Source organism: Argiope bruennichi, chromosome 11, assembly GCF_947563725.1.
Source record: "Argiope bruennichi chromosome 11, qqArgBrue1.1, whole genome shotgun sequence".
In the NCBI taxonomy this organism is placed as follows: domain Eukaryota; kingdom Metazoa; phylum Arthropoda; class Arachnida; order Araneae; family Araneidae; genus Argiope; species Argiope bruennichi.
Window position 1 is genome coordinate 42,351,233 of NC_079161.1, and position 17,801 is coordinate 42,369,033.

Sequence of the window (17,801 nt, forward strand, 5' to 3'; positions counted from 1 at the left end):
AATACACCTCAAACTAATGGTTTAAAAATTATCTGTGGACCCATTTAAAGTGAACAGAGCATAAAACTGCATTGTAATTATTTAAGAATTAAGTAATATTCATATTTTCTATGAATTATATTTTTTTAAAAAATAAATGTATTAGAGCTATTTTAATATTTAAAATATAACGTTTGTGAAATGCAGCAATTTTAAGAAATCCTAAAAAAATTTAGAATTTATCGTAGAAAATTTCCGCTTTGGCTTGTTAGTATTATTTTTTGGTTGCTTAAACACCTACATTGTTCTAGCGATATATATTTTCAGATTTAAATTGAATGAAGTGATATATAACTTCGCAAATGTTATAATATACCATAATAATTCCATACATAGATAATAATTTCATAGTAACTGACAATGGTTATATAAGTTAGAGGCTAATTCATCATATTTAGCTATTATTAAATTTGACAATTATTACAGATTAATAAGTCAGCGGAAGTGGTTTCCCGGAAACTTTCTCGCATACTCTTCTAATAAATAATAAAATATGGCACTGGCGTATGATAATTACGAAATACTAGCCTTTGGAATGAATTTAACATTTTTACTGAATCTGTTGTGTCATCCTTGGCGCGTTTTATTTGTCTTTTGAACTGTAGCATACCACGGAAATATCACAGAAAATATTTACCATTTTTTAGAACTGACTTCATTAAATTATTCAATATTCGCGAAAACAATATACAGAAAAACCATTTTCCGTACAAAGTATAAGGGAAAAATAAAATTTTCTAAAACTGCTGCTCAATTTCAATACGCTTTCTTGGTAGAAGTTTGGAATTTCAACCTAGTTCAGTATACCTGAAAGAACATTTTTGAGAACTAATCTCTAAAACAAATACGAACTTTGCAAAACTGTTCTTTCTGTTTCAAAGCTGTATTCTTTTCTGTTTGAGACGGATATAATAAAAGAAAGTTGTCATGGAGATAAACATTTCCGCCTGGATTGCAATGCTGAACATTTTGCTGCAATGTGTTTTGAAACATCCTTCGTTTTAAAGTTAGTTTACGGCATTTTTAGATGATATTTTTCGACATCAGCTTTTTTTATTTAATTTATTTCATGAATATTTTAAATGTATTCAAGCCATTAATTTGTTATTGTTTAATCGTTTTCAAATAAAATAAACGGAAATATTTTATTAATAGTAAATATGAATTTCATTAAATCGTCTGCGAATAAAATAAACGAAAATATTTTATTAGTAGTTAATATGCATTTCATTTTATTTATTGCTCTAAAGAAAAAAAGCAATTATAAATTTCTTACAAGATTTAAAATAAATTTGTCTTCTCATTTATATATAACAAAATTTAAGAATAAAAAAATTATGTCTCATTTTTGTTTTACTTACTTTATACAAATATGATTTTAAAATATAATGTGATAATTGTGAGTGGTTTATTTTTATTTGATTGTTTTATTCAAAGTTACGAGGATACTTTATTTACATAAGTTATTATATTGCTTTATTTGATTGCTCAAGTGCTGTAACATTTATTTTTGGGTTTATTTATTTATTTAAAGTAACTAAAAGTTTATTTAGTTATTTATTTTAAAGCTACTGGTTTTTTTTTTTAAATTAAGGCTATATTAAAATAAATATGTTGCTTTAGTACGTTCATTTGTACTTTGTAATGAGGGAATCTTTGAGTTAAGAAATGCATTACATTAAAGTATGTTATTAGATAACTCTTGTTTTGAAAATTTTAATGCCATCAAAATTGAAAAAAAAAAAAAAAAAAAAAGCTTTAAGCTTAAGTAAGAATATTAATTTTTCTAAATTAAGGCTAAATAAATAATTTGAAGAGTTTTTTTTTTAAAGCATATATATTTTAGAAAGATCGATTTTAGAAGTTTATATTTTTTTAGAGTTTGCAAAAACTGTAACACTTTAGACAGTTTTTTTTAAAAAATTCTAGCAAATGTGACTATACTCTAATAGAAAAAGATAATAAGTTAAAAACTATATAAATAATTAAAAATATATAAAATATTTTACAAACCAACATTAGAAAAGAATAAAGATATGGCATTCACAAAAATTGTAAAAACCTTCTAGTTATTGTTGTCATTATCAAAATTATTATGCATAGTTAAATAGGGTAATAGTATATATTGGATAATTATACATTAATCGGAACTGGTTTCTGAAAGATTTAATTTTAAAGTGATGCTGTGACCGTAAGGGCACGAAAACTTAACGGTTACAAACTCCTCCTCTGGCTCGTACGACGTCTCGGCGAAGAGTCAGCACTGTACTTCTTAGGTCTACCTCTTCGCTTGATGGGAACTACTGAGCTTATGTTCCTTTCTGGTAGAAGTTCATACGGTTTCAGCATATTGATATGTTAAGTTCCAAGAACTTGACCTGGTGCACTGGGATCAGCAAGGTCATAAGTGGTAGATGATCTGTTTGTGATTACGAAATAAAGGCTTTCTCCCTTTGGGAAAACTTCTTGCTTCGTTTGTTGCTTCTGCTATTTATAGGGTGTAAATTCACTCAGACCTTGTCACCAGGTTGATAGTAAATTTGTCTTCAATTCTTATCGAAATATTTCTTCCGTTGATCTTGCTTTTGCTCCACCTGCTCTCTGATTTGGGGTGTCAAGTAGGCAAAATGTTTCAAGTAAGGCGTTATTTCCGCTACGAAGTTGTCGTTTTCAATGATCGTGGTTTACTCGTCTGTTGTTCTTAGTCCACGTCCGAATTATGCTGCAGTGTGATCAGTAGTGTCACACTTTGACGTATTCATGGCAAATTGGATCATCGCCAACCTTTCTTCCCTAGTATCGTGGGCATCACCTACTAGGATAGCTAGTTTGGGCTTTAGATCATGATTTTTTCTTTCTGATGGATTCTCCTGAGGATGATAAACTGGAATTAATTCTTGTTTGATACCAAGGAAATTGCAGTCTTGATGCATTACCGCACTAACTAATTGGGTGCCGTTGTGAGAAATTAATCTTCGTGGGAATTTACAGCGAAGGAAAACTTCTTCTATTAAGATCTTCGTACAATTTTGTGCAGTAGCATTTTCTAGAGCGAAGAGCTCTATCCAGTTTGTACTGGTATCCTCAATTAAAAAGATCAATTTCTTTCCAGTTTGAGTTTCTGGTAGTGGTCCAAAAAGGTCGATGGCCAAAGTTTCAAATTTCTGAGCATAAATAGGCGTTCTCAATAATGCAGTAGCTTTCTGATTACTTGGTTTGTATCGGCACTTGGTTCTCAGCACAATTTTTTACATATTCCAAAATACACTTTCTCATTCGAGGAAAGTAGTATCGAGAAGCAATCTTGAAGTATGTTCCTTCAGCACCACTATATCCTGCAGTGGGTGAATCCTGGTATTGCTGTAATACTTGTTCTCTTTCATGACAAGGGACAACAAGCTGTGTCTCCTCGGATTCAGTGTCCGGTGTCAGTAAAGGATACCCTGATTCATGAAATATCCTCTACTTGTTCAGTTGATATAGTCTTCATCTTTCCTTCCGCTTTCAAAACAATCATTTTTCTGTTGTTTTTTTCTGGTTAAGCAAAGGGTCTTTATAAAGTATTTCCACTTTTACGGGTTTTCCCCCCCCTTTTCCCAGAAATAAACTTATAATCTCTAATCCAAATATAATTACTCTTGACGAGGAGTTGACTTTATTTGGAACAAGGTCTTTAAAAAGAACAAGCTGTATTGTAAATAAAAACAGCTTTTCAAATGAATATGAAATAAAATAGCATAAACGTATCAAGATTAATAAAAATATTAACCCTTTAAAAGGCAATTTTTTTTCTTGTCATGATACATTAACATATTTTTAGGATTCAGATTGCCTTAAGAAAAGTGATTCATCTAGTTTATTAAATAAATTCAATTTTGTTAATTAATTCGATTAACTGATAATTAAGTGACAAATCAAGGCACACCATTTTGTGTAACCTGAGGAACTGAAGCATCTAATTTTGTGTCTTACCGAAAAATTTGTCAGAATTTAGCCACCCCACATAACTTCGTACAAAAATGGATGCATTTGGTTGGAAGCATGTTTCTTATGGTCCTGGAAAAAGGGTTAAACAAGTACAAAAATACAGAAGAAAAAAAAAAAACTTTTTCGCATTTCATCTTCAAGTTTTAACACTTAGAATCGCAGAATTGGATAGTGAAATATAACATGCATAAATTAATCTTCTAAAGAGAGCGCCGTCTATACTAACATGAAAAGTCGCGAATATTTCCTAGATATGCTATTACAAAATATAAATTTATTAAATTATTAAAAGAAAATTATTAAATTATTAAAAGAAAATTATTAAATTATTAAAAGAAAATTATTAAATTATTAAAAGAAAATTATTAAATTATTAAAAGAAAATTATTAAATTATTAAAAGAAAATTATTAAAATTAGATTGTAATTGGCTAAACTGACGTGATTGGGTTTTTTATTTGCTGACATTTCGTTCATTTATTCGAAACCTAGTTTTGCTTTTCTTTTTAAACCTTTCAGTTTTGGCTCGCTTAAATAATAAGGTTGCATTTGTTCAGTGTATTCTTTCACAAGAGTTTTTAGCTCTCTTTGCCAGCTTCCGTAGATATTTCTTTCAGAGTAGCTTTTCTTTCTTATTTGTCGAATGAATGATGTAGCTATTGACCTATTTACATTATTTCAAATCAATTATTTGTTTTAAAACAACAAAGAAAAAAAAAAAGGTATAGCAAAAACTTACGTCAACGGTCGCAAGCATCTCTGAAATACAAAGTAGATTTACAGAGTTCTATAAATGTTTCAACTTCCAAATGTTAATTAACAGTTCATCTAAAAAAGCTGCAAAAATAGCAAAAATCGTGTTTTCACAATTCCTTATGATAAAATGATATAAAACGGAACTATTCTCTAGTGTTTCTCTCACACGTGAAATGCTAAAAGCTTAACAATACATTTTCACTAACTCGTTCACTACTGATCCGACTTTGCAAATTTTATCCTAGAGAGCCGGTTTCTGTTTCGAACGAGAGGTGAAGAATATAAAGCAAGAATACGCTTGGTAATAGCACAGTTTATACGTTGCACCTCTCGTCTAAAAACTGCCAGAATATAATTTGCACGATAGGTTGGCCCGGGTCAGTAGTGAAAAGGTTAAAGATAGAATAGGAACAGTTACTCAAATAGTTTTGATAAAATCGATGCGTATTATTCAAATTCATTTTGCTTACAAATATCAAAGAATCATACAATAATATGGTCAATATAATTCACTGATGGAATCACACCCAAAATTTATAAAGCTTTGTTCTAATCAATGTGACGTGTGGTAACATTACTTGTAGAAAAATAAACAAATCAAGCATGGTGTAAAAATTTTTTAATGAGGGTAACTTATAATTATGTTCAGTTTGGAGACTTTTACATCCGCTATTGAAGTAACATGAGAACTTCCTAAGACCGGATTTGGAAATATAATTTTTTTCTTCTTAAAGAACGACGACGAAACCTGAGCTGGTACTTCTCTTTCCAGACTGCCGCGCCATTTCGCCGAAATGATATTTAACCCTTATAGTTTTAACATGGGCCAAGCCCGGTTATACAGAAATTCTTCGGAGGATTACTTCTTCGAACCAGATACCCCTAAGCCGAGACTTTATCACTAGAATACCTTCACAGGCATGTAATACTTGTCAAGTACCCTACGTCATAAACGAATCCAATAGACATCTTCCGATTGAAAAATGATGTGATGTCACAGCTCAACATAAGATTTGTAGTAAATATCCAATGTTATACACCGAAAAGTTTTTTATTTTGATTGAACAACTAGAATTTCTCTTTTTCGTCCCTTTTTAATCCCAAATTCTTTTTGTTTGTGCAGCTGCCCACCTGGGTGACAAATGCGAGTATGACGAAGCCTGTGCCTTCACCGATGATCACACCGCTTGCGTGAGTGGCAAGTGCGACTGCGCGGACGGATTCCGGGCTGCCCAGCACCTCAAGGGACAATCCCTTTGTCTTCCCGGTAAGAGCCCTCTAGGACTAAACGGTAAAAATGCTACGGACTTTTCCCATTTTCTCAATTTAAATTTTCTTGGTCAAAAAATTCCAGAATCTATTTTGTTAATGATATACTGAATGCAGATCGAACCTGTTCATTTGGTATTTCGTTTCGACGTAACTATCCTGTGATACAAGATATTTTTGCCATTAATCATAGAGAAATGTAAATGACGATTGTGGGCTTCCTTTTGCCACTAATTCCAAAGCCTTCATTGTTGTACTTCATTAGAACTTGCGAAACGTTGCCTTTTAATGATATTATGTTTTGAACAGTAATTTGACTCCAGAAAGGACATGTAAACAGATCTTGATAGAGCATACTCGATTTGACCTTCCCCATGATGGCAAGTAATGAATACCTTTAGATAGAGCTATACTCATTCGATGCACATATTTGAACTGAATGAAACTTTTTTAGGCGTTACTTAATGCTTATTCATCTACATTGAAAATTATTCATGTATTTTGCAAAACCGTTAAAATGTTCTGGAATTTTTCGAACCTAGTAGTATGAAAGTTATGTGTTAAAAGTTAACAATCCTTAGTAACAACATTAAATGGCTGGAAAAATATCCCAATGTGTGCTTCTCCCTGGACTTGCCGGAAAATAATCAATGTTGTATGAGACTATCCCAATGTGTGCTTTTCCCTGGACTTGCTGGAAAATAATCAACGTTGTATGAAACTATCCCAATGTGTGCTCCTCCCTGGACTTGCTGGAAAATAATCAATATTGTATGAAACTATCCTAGTATGTGCTTCTTCTCGATTTGCAGAAAAATAACAAAATGTTGCATGAAACAATACAATGTGTTTTCTCCTTTAGTTATAGGAACATAACCTAATGCTGCATGAAACAATACAATATGTGTTTTCTCCTCTACTTACAGGAACTTATCCCAATGCTGCATGAAAATGTTTAACAAATAGTGCTTTTCTTTGTCCTTCTCACTTCGATTTCCACTTATAATGTGTTTTCAAAAATTTTTGCCAGGGCGTTATGCATCTAAATGTTGCTGAGTAGATTCATTATAAATAGCGAAAGGCTTACTATCTTTTCGTGTTATATTTGTCATTATTATTTCTTCATGTAAAATTTTCTCAATCTCAAATTATGTTTGTCGAAGAAAATTACTTTTGCAACCTCTTAAAAAATTAAATAATTATTCCGATGTGCATACTGATTTTTATTTCTGGAAAATAGTACATGTATAATAGTATAATAATGTACATGTACATTATTATATCCATTATAATTATAATTTATATACAAACTAGAGGTACCCGCACAACTTTGCCCGTGGCATAACATCCAAGAGGAAAAATTAGCTTTAAACTTAAGTTTAGCCTCCACCCGATATGACGGGCATGTCAGAACATCAAACAAACATAGACAAAACAATTCACTAAAAATACACAATAGAAAATCTGTTTCAAAATTTAAAAATATACAAATAAGTCATTGTACCCACTCTTCCACACTTGTTTATCAATTCTGTATATTTTGATATGAAAATAAAATTTGGATGTAACTCTAAAAAGTGCCACATAAAGTTGCCCATAGAAAAACATTCTTCGCTTGAGGCGTACATACACACTTGAAGATTTTTTTAAAAATTTTAACTTTAAAAATCCAATTTTTTCACAGTAGATCATTAATATATGTTTAAGCTCATTTCAGTGAGAAAAAAACCATATTACACAAATTATTAATAAGTTAATATTTAATGAGCTAATTAGCATATTTTTTGAAACATGATATCTTAAATTCTAATTTGTGCAAATACACAAATCTAGTTGAAAATTATGCCTAATATTAGTCTTCATGTTGTCTGCCTCAATCAAGTTATAAAAATATATAGTTTTTTTAACAATTTTTTCATCAATGATGAATAGAAAAAGCGAGATTTTTCTGTAATTAACTTTTAAACAGCTATTAAAATTCATTTCTATAAATATAACTTTGATATATAAATAACTGTGTTTGGTTAATTTCTTGTTGAGTTATGATTGTTTGAATGAAGCAACATAGTGGAAAAATATCATTCTTCATAAAATGAGTTTAAAGTTTTGAAAGTATGTTTTCATCATAATATATTTTTAAAAAAATGCTAAAAAAATTACTATTTACAACATTCAAAACTACTTGAACAGTAGCTCACTCCTTTTTCAATTATTTTATCTTCCTTCCTTTTTTTTTTTTTTTTTTTTGTTGTCACGTAAACATTTTCTTCTCTGCTTCTGCAGTGGTGTCGACTGTCGCAAACTTTCAGATATTCTTAATTTGTCTCTGTTGTCTATTCCTTCCACCATGAAATATCCTGGATTGATACTCATCCGCTTCATAATCTTTTTATCCACTGTTGAAGTGAAGAACAACATCTAAAACTGAAAGTTTCAGAACATCGGCACCTGAAAATTTAGTTTTCGGACACTGTTTCCAAATGAGGGAATGGAGGCATTCGTTGGTGTTTTGCGTTTTGCCATGAAGACACTTTTCTAGCATTTCTGCAGAAGTTAATCTTGAATAAATTGGTTTGATATATTTTAGTATCTTCAATGGCAATCCTCCTTTATGTTTATAGGAATTTTGCTTTCCATGAGCAGTGGCACGTTGATATGAGCACCAGCTGTCACTACTTTTTGGACATTTAGTATGCAGCGGATGAGTATCCTGAGCGCTAAGGTGGTAAAATGTGCTCCAATTTGCATCTGAAATTGCCTTTACAGAGCCAGTGTTATTACGTAATGCGAGACCAAAATAATTTTGCATTCTATTTATCTTAGCATCTGTCAGCTTCCCTTCTCCTATTCCTTTGACTGTTTTTTTTTTAGTTTACTCAAGGCAGTTCCAAGCCTTTTTTGACAATGCCCAATGCATTCTTTCCTATTAATGCTTTTACCACAATATGGATCAAGCTCACACATTGCATTATAGCTTTTGCTGTCACCAGCTCCGTAAAACTCTCTATACTGTAGTCCCCTTGTCTCCACTGACCGCTGAAAAATTCACCCTGCACCTATGGGTGCCATGTTATTCGATGAACCGTGATAATTAATACAGCAAATATGGTCAGCTTTCCCCAATTGATATTCGACCGAAGAATTATCTTTTTTTATTCCATTTGCAACAGCCAATACAATCCTTCGACAAAACTTCGACATCAAGCACTTCCCCTGTATCGATAGAAAGAGCTGTCACAACTCCATTTAATGAGTAGCCTCGTTTATGCCAGATTCCATCAACAGACACTCCGCACTCAGATGTTTCACTTAGTTGTCGAACAAGATATGCAGCAAACCGCATGGTTTCTTCAAGTGGTTTTACAACACGCAGCAAAGCTTTCATGTGTTTATTATATGGAACAGGATTTGGTGGAGGAGGCAAATTCATAACAGTTATGAAGTGGCTTGCTTCTTTTTGACCACAACCTATTTGCCTCATGGCATACACAACACGTTTGTTTACTTCATAAAACTGACAGTGTTTTTTTGAAGTAGTGCAAGAATCACTAATAAAATCACAGCTGTGGCATACGAGATTTAATTCAACACAACATCCCATTTCTTGGAAGTACTGCTTTGGACATACAATATTTTTTCACAATATTTAGGACAGTATAAAAAAGAAAATAGTTGGTTGATGCAGTCCATTTCTATAAAAAAACACTCTCCTTTTGCATCATTAATTCCTGCATTATCAGAAATATTCCCTAATGTCGTTTTCGAAGCAGATGATTTTTCTGATAAATTTTCAGAATCGAGAGACTCTTTTCTTTTTGTAAGTTGATTAGCAACAAACTTTTTTTTTCTTCGAACGCTTATTAAGGCTTGGTTTATGAGGTTTAATGGCATAAGAGTCAATCTTGGCTTAACTGCGCCATACATATGGTTAAAAATAAATCATGTCCAGCAACAAGAGTAATGTTTAAAAATTAAAAGACAAATTCAATGAACCTATAAATATAAGAAAATGCCTCAAAATATGAAAATAAGATTCAACTGGTAAAAAATTACAAAGTTAATAAGAGGAGCGCAGTTGAAAAAAGGATCAAGTTTATTCAAGATAAATATTTATCAAATACACGTAAAAAAGCGAATATCTTAAAAAAAATTTAAAAGTTTTGGGAGAGGTTTTCCACCCACCAAGTTCTGCATAGTTTGAGACGATGACTGGAAAAATAACTCACGATGTGATTTTAAAATCTGGACATTCAATAAGAATGTGTTTTACAGTAAAATCAGTACAGCATGTAGGACACATGGGTTTCCTTTCTCCACAAATGAGATGTTTATGAGTAAAACGTGTATGTCCTATACGGAGGCTTGTCAATTTAACATCCAGCCCCCATATAGGGAGTACATAATCCAATGAAAGGTTTGATGGTATGTAATTTGTTATGAACCTGTTCATTTCAATTTGTCTGCCAAGTGGTATAGAGACGACAAAGAAAGAACTTCTTCGCATCACTGTATGAAAGGTTTTGTGAAAGAAATGAAGAAGCAGCTTTTGCAGCACAGTCTGCTGCCTCATTTCCTGAAATGTCCGAGTGACTCGGTACCCAACAAAATAAAATATTAAGTTCCTTATTTTGAAGAAGGCATAAAATATTCAAAATTTCTAAGGCCACAGGATGCATTCGATTGTCGGGGTGAGAGAGCGTCTCCAAAGCACTCAGACTGTCAGTATAAATAACGAAGCTTCGATTAGTACATATCGAAATTTCCTGAAGGGCATAGGAAATTGCTATTAGTTCCGCAGCAAAGATAGAAAAACTGGTATATAAACGATAGCTCAGTATATCAGATGGAAGTACAATGCCAGAACCGACATGCCCATCCGATTTCGAGCCATCTATAAAAACAGGGATGAAAGATGAATACTGACAGCGATGATAGAAAAATAATTGTTGAAAAACCAGATGCTGGAAATGCTGGGATCTTTCAAAAATGGATTTAAGAAGGAAAATTCTGGCTTATCCCATGGTGGAAAACAAAAGTGATTAATAGAATTAATTGTGGAATTATTAAGGTCCGAGTCCTGCAGAAGCGTTTCTATTCTCGCACTGAACGGTGGAATGCAGGAGGAACGAGCATCATAAATTCTCCTAAGACTTGCTGGAAGTGTTAATTCAGATATAGGGTGCTTCGGAAGAGACTGCGTTCGGAAGTAACATAAGGCAACAATTTTTTACGCCTTAATTAGAGAGGTAGTTGGTGGCAGATGTTATACAAGCTTTCTATGGGGGATGTTCGAAAGGCACCGGAGCAGATTCTCAATGCAGAATGATGGATAGTGTCCAGTCTGCGCAAAACACTAGGGCGTGCAGATCCATACACCATACACTCATAATCAAGACGGGAAAGAACGACTGCTTCGTAAATTCGCAATAAGGAGGTTCGATCTGCTCCCCAAGAAGTTCTGGAGAGGACCTTCAAGATGTTCAAATATCGTTCACATTTCTTTCTCAAATACAAAATATGAGGAAGGAAGGCGAGTTTTCGATCGAATATAACCCCCAAAAATCTTATTTCATCAACTATGGGAATAGCAATGTTACGTTTATGAATGATAGGATCGGGATGAATATTATGTTTCCTACAAAAATGGAGACACCGACTTTTCTCTGGCGAGGTTGGTGTGTCCGTTTTTATCACACCAAGCAATCAGCTTGTTGATAGCACTTTGGAGTTTCTTTTCTATGAATTGTATATCATTTCCTTGGGGTGAAATTTGAAGATCGTCAACATAAAGACTTCCGTTAACAGATGATGGCAAATGATTTAAAATTTGATTCCATTCCAATTTAAAATCCATATTCAGCATGCTTAATAACCAATTTTCTTAATCACTGCTCGTTTGGCTCCTTTGTCTTGGTATTTTAATTAAATTAATATTTAATTCCTCAGAAAATGAAAATAACACAATAAAGAAATTCCCCTAAGCAATTATAACGTTAACCATAAAGGTGGCAGTAATTTTTACCCAGGGTTGCAATTATTTGGTGCTTAATGCCCGAGTTTGACTTGCGGACTCTTTTTCATAAATCTTACTTTAAGCTATACAATAAATTCACTGTTAAAAACACTTTTCACGTTTTTTCTAATTCCTTTTAGTTAAAATATTTTGGCAGAGCAAGTTTTTTTCCTCTGGTGTTCGAATTTGGCTTGTAGCGATTGTGTGTGTATATATATTATATATAAACTTAATCTAATTTAAATCCTAATTTCGCTCATATTAAATTCATTTTAAAATACTCTTTTATTTCCTGATCCAATTCCTCCTTTTTTATTTAATTAATTCTGCATACGCTCTCTATAAAACTATTGACTCCAACAGGTTCTCATGCTCTGATCGAAGGGATGAAAATAACTAATGCTTACAACTTTTAGATATTTAAATTTTCCAATCCAAAATCCCCATGTATCAAAGAAATCCTTATTAAAATATCGAGGAAAAACCACTCAAGGGAAAATTTTTGGTTTCTTTTGGTCTCGTGGCGCGCTGTAGACTGATGTTAAAAGTTGAAATATGTTCTTTGCATATTTCATATGGTTCTATTTTTATTTAAAACTCCTTACTTAATAAATAGAATCAGAAACTTTAACTATTAATCTGATTTAACCAAATTTTTATTTGCATATTGCTATATTTGTTAGAGCACGTGATGATCGCATATTTGAAACATGAATTTAATCTATTTTGAATTAACGAAACGGTCAAATCTTACTCTCAGCATTAGCTAATGATAATTAGTAATTTAAAACATAAATTTTGAAAATTATGTCTAAACAATAATATACTTAAGCAATCAACAAATAAAAGTTTACAGCAATAACCAATTGCAATAGTAAAATTGGTCATTGCAATTGGCATCGCACTATTTTTGAACAAACTGTTATTATTTCTTATATCAGTAAACCGCAGTCACTTTTTAAGAAATGAAACCTTAAAAAAATTTGTATTTTACACAAGTAAAATTTAACCCGATTTAATTATCACTGCATCTTTATTTACAAAAATAAATAAACAATTTTGTTGTAACACAGAAGAAAATAGTTTTCAAAACACCGCGAAGAAAATATTGAGGTCTCGAAGCTCTCTAGTTGTAGAGGCCCAAAGTAATTGCCGATTTTACTTATTTCATAACTCAGCTCTGATCCTCTAGCTTATAGATGTTGCATGTTCGCTCATATATTTCTATCTGATTTTGTCTTGCTTTATAATTTTAAATCTTCCTTATGTGTTTGCAAGTTGATTTTTTTTAATTGCTTTGAATACAGCACGAATGCTTTTTCCTCATTGATAACTAGCTTTAAAAATATGCTTAGTAATGTTTTTGAATTTAAATTTCTATTTTAATAAAATTTATATATGCTTGTTTTTATTCTGTCTTTAAAATCGGCTTTCATTGTTAATAACCGGTAAAAGTAACGGATACATTTATCATATTAACTGGTTATTATTTACATAAATTACTTTATATCACATAATGATGACATGGTTGGTATCTAATGTATAAATTAATGATTTTCTAAAGTTTTCTTATCTGGAACTTCTTCAAAATAATCAGAACAATAAAGGATCAATGCTTACCTCGTGAAGTTAAATTAAAGCAGCTAAACCAACGTAGAAAAAATAAAAATGATTGATTTTTTTCTTCTATCTAGATGCAGAAATGGTCTAAAGTTAAAACCATTAAATAAATACTTTTACTTAGCGCAAGTAAAATTGATATTGATCTTTTTTTTAACCTACATGCTGATATAATCTACAGAAAATCATTAATCAAACACTTTTATACTAAGGAAATAAAGCGGAAAATGACTGTTTTCCTGACTAACTGCAAAAGTAGTCTAAACTAAAATCCAATATAAAAATAAGTGAAGCAGAAATTGCCCATTTTTATGCCTAGTTGCAGAAATGGTCTACAGTGAAAGTCATCAACTAAATACTTTTATTCAGCACAAATAAAATAGGTTTTAGTCTTTTTATATTTAAATGAAGAAATCGCTATAGTAAAATACAAACTAAAGACTTTTATACAAAACAATAAAACTGAAAATGGCAAATTTTCTGCCTAAATTCAAAAATGGTTTAAAATAAAATACAATTTTTTTTATACCATTATACAAGATAATAAAGCAGAGATTAGCCATTTTTTTTTTTTTTTTTTTTTTTTTGCCTAAGTGCAGAAAGAGTTTTAAAGTAAATTTATCTAAATAGTCACTTTTCCTCACCAGTAATAAAATGGAAACTTGTATCTTTTCTATCTAGGTTCAGAAACGACTTAAAGTTATCTTTTTCTATTACTTTTATTCAACGCAAAGTTCAGATATATTGTTTTTATTCAATGCACAGAAAAGTTAATAAAAGCATTCATCAAAAGTTTGATAACAAATGTAATATTGTAGCGGATGCAATAGTATAAGTATTTAGTAATAGTATAACTATATCTTATTTTATTTTGTTTATTTCATATTTTGTACGTGTATGTTGCAGGCAGCACGGTGACCTTCTTGGAGAACAATTACTTGATGACAACAGTGAGCGCAGTTGCAGGACTCGTCATCTTCACAGCTCTCCTCTGCCTCGTGCTCAGGTTATTCAGCAAGTAAGCCAGTTCACCAATCTTATATCTCATAATAAATAATAAGCATGTCCAAAACAAATATTTATGCTGTCTAGAATCATATATTGAGTTTAAATTTTTAACCTGTACTATACATTTAAAATTGCTGTTACAAGATTCACAATCTTCACAGCTCAGTGAGCAAATAAGAGCTCTTCTCTAATGTTTCAGTCTCAAACCTCATAACATGTAATGATGAAACGATCATTATATTTGAGATATGCATGATGGTAAAGAAGATTTATGCTACCCAGAATATATATATTAGGATAGAACAAAGATTTAATAAAGATATTATCCCCCCCCCATTATCTTGGTTATAATTATTTGCAATTATAAACTGCAGTTGCAAGAATGATAATCGTCATGGCTCTTCTCTATATCATGCTTAAGTTAATCATAAAAAAAGAGCTCTCCTCTAGCATTTCCCTCAGATTTTATAACAAATAACAGACATTTCACAACATGTATTTCCGCTAACCAGTATATATAGTAGAATAAAAATAAGATTTAATAAGATATTGTATTGTGACCTGCAATATTTAAATTCTCGTTATAGGGGGTTTAGAAAATAGTTTAGATAACATTTCTTTGCTTCAAGAATATAAAGAAAAGAAAATAAATTCTGAATTAATAATTTTTTTAAAAAAATAATGGTTTAACTTTTTATGGAACTTAATGAGAAATGTTTAGTTCAAATTTTGGCACTGAAACTTTTTTTTGAAACTAATTTTCTAAGTAGATAATTTAAGTGAGCTCAATAAAATAAATAATATGTGTTATGTGTCAAGAATATAGTTAGTAAATAATTTAAATATATAAGTTCCATAGATGCTTTTATTCATCAATTATTAAATTGTCCAATATGAAATTTTACAACTGTTTGCGAAAGAAAAAAACGAGAAACTTGAATAGATTTTAACCATAAAAACTGTCTTAGAAAACAATATTTGAAAATTTTAAATTTTTTGAAAATACGGTCATTTTAAAAATTTTTCCTTATAATTATAGAAGTCATACTGCCATCTATGCCTCATCATATACAAATTAAACGTTTTCTAATATTAATTTCCCCACTACTACTCCCACCCCTGCCTTTGACAAAAGACCAGCCTGAAAAGATAACCATTTGCTACACCACCGTAGTACAGGTCGTGTAGCAAATGATCATGTATATACAGGCTTTTACTAATCAAGGAAGGAGATAGCCTCGAGAACGAGGCGGGTGCTCCATCAACCGTAAAATTTCCGTAATACTAATTTCGGTTATATATATTTTGTAATAAATTAATCTAAAGAAAACCAGTTGGCAAATCTTCCGATTAAGATGCATTGTCCGTAAATGCTATGCTGTTGAATACCACAATAAATAGATATAAAATTAGAGGAAGAGGTCTCTCTATAACTTCCTCGCATTCTATTTAATAAAGAATTATCCGCCTCACATTGCATAAAGCGTTAGATATTGGGTGAATGGTCGCCAAACATCATTATAAACGATGGCTTCATACCTTTGTTTACAACTCCATTCTAACAATGGCTCCCATGATAAATTATTCCAAAATGGCTTCATTCTTGGGTTTACTGACGATTTTCAGAAGATTACACGCAGATAATGACGATTTATTGCGAATGCCGTAAAAGTAATTACCAAATAGACTTTGTCTTAATAATGGCATGTTTTGTGCTACAATACATCATGAATATAACTCAGAATGTGTTTTGAATATCTCCCTATCTATAAATTGGCTACCAATTTGATATAATGTTGTTGATGAGACCACATTCAAATTTTATTTGTGAATCTATTATCATGTGAGAACATTATGTTGTTTTGGTTAGGGGGTTTTGAAGCTCGAAATCGCGTAGGCAATGAATAAAGCATAAATGGCAATTTCCATCATCTTTTAATCGCATATATTTTTTTACCTGCTTTTACCAGTATTGCAATATTATTATGCATGCTTCTTTGAAAACAGATTTTTAAAAGGTTGACCTGCTTTTACCAGTACTGTTTTATTATTACGCATGCTTCTTTGACAGCAGATGCGTTTTTAAAAGGTTGACGTAGAACTATGACATCATAGCTGTTATTTCATCCCAAAGTCAATCGAGCTCCAAAAATTTGTTTGTCAGCTAGAAAAATTGAAAATGAAAGTTTAAAAAAATTATATATGAGAGAGGGATAGAGAAGTCTCGTGATTGTTTAAAACCGGTTTAAACTGGTTAATGACTTAATTAAGAAAAATAATGACTTAATAATGTTCTCACATGATAACTTAAAATGAAATCTACTATCGCTAATTTCAATTTTTTTTTTAATCTGTATCTATTTTATTAATTTTGCTCGAAAATATAGACGGGTGAAAGCTCGAAATTTTGATTGATTTGCGTGAATATTTTATATAGATACACAATTTGACTGATAAATCTATATGCTTAATTTCTTGTTTGCTGCACTCTTGATTTACTGCGTCAAATAAATTGACAGAGATTTAATCTGTCTGGTGGATTTAAGATCTAAAGATTAACTCAGATCTAAAAAATCTAGACCATTCTATATACTTAATTTCATTTATCTAGCTATATCCGCTTTTGAGCTATCATGTTAACATGTGCACGTGAACATGATAGCGGACAAACGGGCAGATTTCCCGTAGAGGGATTTCTATGATAATTGCAACGAAATCCGAAAAATTTTAAGGAAAAAAAATCACTTACCTACCTTCATATCTGTTGTTGGTTCTGTTTTCGAGATATCCTGCTCACAGACTGTCAATTAAACAAGCATTAATGTACCCCGTGTCAGTGGTCACTGAGAAATTTTCATTCATTTTTTCTAAAATAGATATCCCCCTTTCCAACTGCATGCAATTGAGAATCTTGGAGAAGGAAAATCGTGAACGTCACGAGTGCTCAGAATTTCGTTTGCATAGTTCCGCACATGAGAGTTGTATATTTCGTAGTATAATAAAGAGAGCCATATATGCATCTTGCACGTATTTTATCGGCCAATTGAAGCTGAAAATTTTCACTACAATTTTAGTAATGAAATCGCATACCAAATTTCATTTATCCAAAT

At 31.5% G+C, this 17,801-nt stretch overlaps 1 protein-coding gene across 2 annotated transcripts in view; it reads left to right on the plus strand.

Moving 5' to 3' along the window:
- LOC129956985 (uncharacterized) overlaps positions 1-17,801 on the plus strand; it is a 453,467-nt gene that overhangs the window by 353,297 nt on the left and 82,369 nt on the right. The window contains exons 4-5 of one of the 2 annotated variants that reach the window (XM_056069077.1): positions 5,905-6,072; positions 14,590-14,701. In XM_056069077.1, coding sequence (XP_055925052.1) covers positions 5,905-6,072; positions 14,590-14,701 — 280 coding nt within the window. The remainder of the gene's footprint in view (positions 1-5,904; positions 6,073-14,589; positions 14,702-17,801) is intronic. The other variant, XM_056069078.1, reaches the window with a different exon arrangement.